The following is a 5770-nucleotide window of genomic DNA, read 5'->3' on the forward strand; positions in this document are numbered from 1 at the left end:
AATACAAACTTTGAAGGCGCGTTCATGTGTTTAACGGAGTGTAAGCTCATATACCCTTACATGTTACGATTTAAATAGTCTTCAGATTATATATTATATTGTATTACCAGACATTCATGCGAAATCTGATGTAAACAATCTATATTTCACGGATTATACGCATTTGTGGACAAATATGGTCATTGGATAATCTGAAACAGACTGGATTCGACTTGTGATCCCCACAAAGGTAAAAGAGTCATGTTTATTTTTGCGGGTTGTCATTTGGTCATAAAATACTACATATGATGCTAGAACATCTCAAAAAGGGTTTTACAGGGGGCATGGCTTAGCTAAATGAGATGTAAATGAGCCCTATTGTCTCCCCCAGCTGAAAAGAAGAGTCCCTTTCGTCTCGATTTTCTCGGTTTGAGTATTTCTGAGTTCCTATATTCAAATGGCCACAACTTCTCCAAATCTTATCAGATTTCCATGTGTTACACATCGTTGGAAAGCTTAGAAACTGCACTTTCAGAATCTGTGAATAACTCAAAATGCCCAGATCCGACTTGTGTCCCTACTTTCCGTGACTGGTCACATATAAGAAAGCCCAAATACCAATAACTATTGAACAAAATCATTGGGCCCTATTTAAACGCTCTAAGCACATTGTCTAAAGTGCACAGCGTACAGTCTAAACAGGCGGGTCCGAATTCACTTTTACTAATTTAAGGAAAAAAGGTTTGTGCGCCAAGCGCATGGCTTAAAAGGGTTGTTCCTATTCTTGTAATAAGTAATGGGTGTGTTTTGGGCGTAATGTACAATAAATCAATGAGAGTCTCAGCTCTCATCCCCTTTAAAACCCAGTTGCTCTGGCGTCATGCCGATTTCCTATTAGATGGTGGATTTGGTATTAAAACCTTTAAAAGTTTTTTGCTTTCCACCATGGAAGTAAAATTAGCAGGCTTTTAAATGGATAGCCTATACATGATCAGTCTAATCTCAAAAAATAGTTTACAAATATGCAAGAAAAGGTTTGTACTCTAAAAATAACTTTATTTGTAACAAACAGGAAATAAAGAATTCACAAACGTTTGGGGGCATCAGCACTTTGACAGCGCCGGCCCATGAGTGCTTTGAAAAGCATTACTAAAAACGATTTTTGTCTCATCATATCCACAGGTACAAAGTCATCATACGATAAATCTGTGTTGTAGAAATGTAAATATCACTAACCAAACCTCTTTCCAGATTAGTATATTGTCAGTATCTGTTTGTCTTAGCTACTTTCAATATTGCATAAATGATTTTCAAATGTTTAACAGATAATTCTTTAATAATTTGTGTTATGAGAAATTAATAAACAGAAAAGATTCGGTCATAAATTCAACTCAATCGCTTCTATTCCCTAATCTTTTCACTTTGCTCTTTATTGCAAACAAATGCAATAGTTGCTTCTGTTCCTTATTCTTTGCACTTTATATGCAACAGGACCGTTCACATGACAATTTCTTCTTTTTGAGCGCTTCTCGCATCAAATTTGTTCAAAATTTTATGTTTCACCTAAAATATTTGACTTAAGTTAGTCAATGTTGCTATTGATTATTACATTCTTTTTTAGCTTCACTTCAGAAATAATATTTTACAGTATATGTGTTTATTATATGAATGAAGTATCCGTCATTGCATCCGTCATTGCACATAAAGCTCTTTCTTTTTTCATGCATTCTGTTTGTAACAGGTTGAAAGTTTGGAACTTGGGACCACATGGTCGAATTGCAGACTGAGGTCACTAAACACTTTCCCTTAGTTCGGTCAAGCCTTTGGTGTTGTTAGCCTTATTTTTGTAATATCTTTTGGTCCATGGTCACATATGCATTTAATAACAAAAATAATAATAATAATAACAAAGCTGACATATGCAAACTTTATTTGCCAAATAATAATAGCTGAAATGCTTTTCTTGGAAATGTTGGAACAATTCCATCTCAATATCTTTAATGTCTGTTTATATAATCCCAGATTGACTTAATGATGGTGAGATCAGACTTTCTTTGAACTCAAAGAGGAAGGGTTATGCAATGCATTGTGTCTTGCATATAAAGCATTCTGCAGAAGTGTGTGTGGATCTAAACAGCAAAACTATAATGGAGCTGAGTACAATGTTGATCTGTGTTGTAGCTTACCTGACTTTTCAACGTAAGTTAAACTATCTGAAAACTGAACTTGTTTTTAAATGTTTCTTTTTACTTTTTCTTTTCTTGTTATGTTTCACAGATGGAGCTCAGGCGGTGACTGAGTATGAACCTGTTGCTAAACGTATGTAAAAAGTGTTTCTGTGCCTTAGTAGATTTAACTAAATAATATGAGTAAAATGTGTTACAATTTTTTTATATTTATTTTTTAAATCAAAATATGAGTTAAAATAACATAATAATTTGAATAATTTGAGTAATTCTAAATGAACACATCATTGAATAAATTCAACTTCATTTTATCATGTAAAATAAACTTAAATTTGTAAGAAGGAAATTAACTTAATAATTTTGTGTTGAAACTACGTGATTTTATTATAAAAAAAATTACAAACTATGCAGTGGACTCGTAGTTCCCAGCATGCTTTGCATGGGACTGCATTTGGAGAGTATAATTTGAATTTAAACTGTATTTTATGTGTTTCTAACTAAAAGAAAGACTTTTTTAATTGTTCATTTATCTATTTGGAAGAGTTTCTGTTTCTTCTTTTAAAGTTTTGTAGTTACCATTGTTCAAAAGACTGGTGCTTGTGCATAGACTGCATACTAAAGTATGTTGGTCTTTAAAGCTGCCCAATCGAAACTGGTGTAAGTGGGTGCATTGATTAAATAAACGTTTCGTGCCCTCGTCTCACGGAATAAAAGAACAACAACAAACCATAAATTATATAAAAATAATTACATTAATTAAGAAATCAGAAGACATTTACTACTATTTTTCCTTCATATGTTACCTATTTTAATTAAGTCTGTGTATAATATGCTGATATTTTTTACATTGATTGTACTTAATTTATTAGCTTATTCACATTCATTGAAATCCATATTATTAATTTGCCCTTACTCAAAATATGACTTAGTTCTATAAACTTACAAAAAGTAGTTGGAAAATGTTGCCTCAATTTTATTGAGTTAGATCCAAGTAACAGTTTTTACAAGGAGTCTGTGCAAACAGTTGTGTGTTTGTCAAAAACACACACAAGTGACCAACACAAAATTTAAGATGTCTTAACTGAATTAATAAATTCCACTGACATATCCTAAATATTTCAGTGCTATTATATGAACACAAAATAAATAGCTTGTTTGATAAATGTTGGTACTACCAAAGCACAACCAGAGAGACGTGTGTGTCGCAATCTTTAACGATCTGCCCGGAAACAATTTTCCTTATATTGCCTTATAAGAAGAAAACTGTCATGTTTACATTGGTGACAATATGCTTCATCAAAATCAAATATACAATGCATTTTTAAAAGTATGCAAGATATATTAGCATGTTTTTCTATTTTTGGTTATAAATTTTAGAGATGTTCGTAAATGATGGTCAGTGGGCAAATCTCCACCCCCCTAAATATGACACAGCACTTAACGAAAGTGATTGGTTGCTTTACAAGTCAGTTATATGACCTCTTGGGTAGTCCTTGGCCATTCAAATTGGTCAAGGTTCCCAGACCTTCAGTATGAACTCAGTACGCAAGACTAATGTCTCACTAACTTCAATGTTAGCCTACAAATATGTCATCTCTGTGGTACTCTATTGTAGGGGCTTACCAGAGAGAATTTCAAGAAAATAAAGTGGTACTAGACAAGTCACATGAAGCAAATGGGCAATGTTCATAATGTTGTAACCACAAAGTTACAAGAATAACTTTTTCTGTCTTGTGACAAAGAATCACGTGTCAGCAGAAATTTAGATATTTTAAAAAATCACTTTTGAAATCTCATTTCCTCTTTGTCTAACAAAGCTAAAATACCCTAAGCTTAGTGCTGCTTTTTAACTGTTACCTGTTATAAAGTAATTGCTGTAATACTTATTTAAAACTAAAACATTCTAAAAACCTATGATTTTGTGTTTACTGTATTTCTATAATAACATGGAAAAAAATACTTTATGATATGGTATAGCAATTATTTTATATTATGTTTGCTGTTGTTTTAATAAAAAACAAAGGACAAGGACCATCCTACTTTACACACATACAACATTCAGCAGATTTTAGATATTTAATTACCTTCTCTTACTCATCTGTATAGATACACTCAAGTTGACCCTAAAGCCACCAATGCAGACAGATATATTCCTCTTCAGTAATGTGATCTTACAGGCTGTTGTTTCTGGAAATGAATACAAAGCTGTGGAAGATGCCTCCGTGTCATGCGAAGTGGAAAATGAAGCTTTAACCTTAAATAAAGCTGAAATTCAATCACAAGACAATTCACAGTTTCAGAACTTCCACAATGTCACTTTAAACAGAGATAAATGGTTTGCTGGTAAAATGGTCACATGTACTATCAGTGACAAAAACATAAAGCAGGAGATCAGTTTTAATAAAGGAGGTAAGTCAACAATTGAATTATTAGAGTCTTGTGATTGACTATGACATCTGTACTTGAATTATTTACTGATTTATTACCTCGCCTTTTAAATTCAGATTCAAAGAAACCCAGTGTAGTCTTATATGAACAACAAAGTGACAGCACAAACCTTCCACACATCTCTCTGGTATGTGAGGTCAGCAGCCCTCAACTTGGTGATGTTTATATTATGTGGAAAGTAGATAATGGAAAATATGAGGAGGGTTATACAAGTACTCCAATCCGTCGGAAGCACTCCACATCTGTCATCAGCTTATTTGAAGTGTCTGATAAACAATATGAAGAATCCTCAATCCACTGTGCAGTCCTGCATGCCAACATGGACAATACAAGATCACCATTAATAATGCCAGCACGGAAAAGTAAACCATCATGTCATCCTTGTCCTGCTTGCCCTGCTGATTATATTTCATGATTTTTTCAATGTGATTATGTTTTATCTCACTTAAATGATCTGACATGCTTTTGTCCTATTGCTCTTATTATGTTACAGTATGTAACTTTGATCTTTTGTCATGTGCTAATCCCAAATCATGTGCTTACACATAAAGGAAACCATTCTGATATTAAAATATTTTCTCTCACTCCTCTGCAGTGGAGGCTGGCGCAAAACAAACTCAAAATCAAACTTTTACCGTAGTTATGCAGGTTTGTAAATTGTCATTTATCAAGTGATGATGTATCATTACTGCTTAGCTAAAATGATGAAAATTTACTGTTGAATTCATCTGTTAAAGCATGAAATAAATGTACTATAAATCTGTGAATTTGAGTATAATGTGGGTTTATTATCAGTAATGACTTAATAAAGGTAATCATTCACATACACTATTCACACACTATAAAACTACACATTTGCACCTAAAGAATGCATATTAGTACCTCAAAAAGACATACTGCAGAAAAGCATCTCACTAGAGATCCATTATTTAATTGCACAGTTTGTTTTTATAACCTTCATTACATTAAACATTCAAATAAATAATTGACTGAGCTCTCTTCTTTCTAACAAAAACTGTTGCATTTCTCATCAATTACCACCCTTCTGCTATACTTTTACTTTCTTATTCTTTGGAAATAAGTGGATGATAGCAAAATATGTGGAAGAACATTGCCAGAATATAAATATTGTATTGTAGGTAGAGCTTGGATACTAA

At 32.9% G+C, this 5770-nt stretch overlaps 1 protein-coding gene across 1 annotated transcript; it reads left to right on the forward strand.

The window, feature by feature from the left end:
* Positions 1-2065: 2065 nt before the first annotated feature.
* Positions 2066-5509, forward strand: LOC135766949 (uncharacterized). Its single transcript, XM_065276476.1, has 4 exons — positions 2066-2178; positions 2257-2298; positions 4272-4574; positions 4670-5509. The coding sequence occupies exons 1-4, from the start codon at positions 2127-2129 to the stop codon at positions 5026-5028; spliced, it is 756 nt and encodes a 251-aa protein (XP_065132548.1). The 5' UTR covers positions 2066-2126; the 3' UTR covers positions 5029-5509.
* The last annotated feature ends 261 nt before the right edge of the window (positions 5510-5770 follow it).

The sequence above is a fragment of the Paramisgurnus dabryanus genome, chromosome 3, assembly GCF_030506205.2.
Source record: "Paramisgurnus dabryanus chromosome 3, PD_genome_1.1, whole genome shotgun sequence".
NCBI classification, from domain to species: Eukaryota; Metazoa; Chordata; class Actinopteri; order Cypriniformes; family Cobitidae; genus Paramisgurnus; species Paramisgurnus dabryanus.

Coding starts and splice junctions, on each gene's coding strand:
- LOC135766949 (XM_065276476.1), top strand. CDS start 2,127: ATGGAGCTGAGTACAATGTTGATCTGTGTTGTAGCTTACCTGACTTTT. Junction 2,179..2,256: donor AGCTTACCTGACTTTTCAAC/GTAAGTTAAACT, acceptor TATGTTTCACAG/ATGGAGCTCAGGCGGTGACT. Junction 2,299..4,271: donor GTATGAACCTGTTGCTAAAC/GTATGTAAAAAG, acceptor TCATCTGTATAG/ATACACTCAAGTTGACCCTA.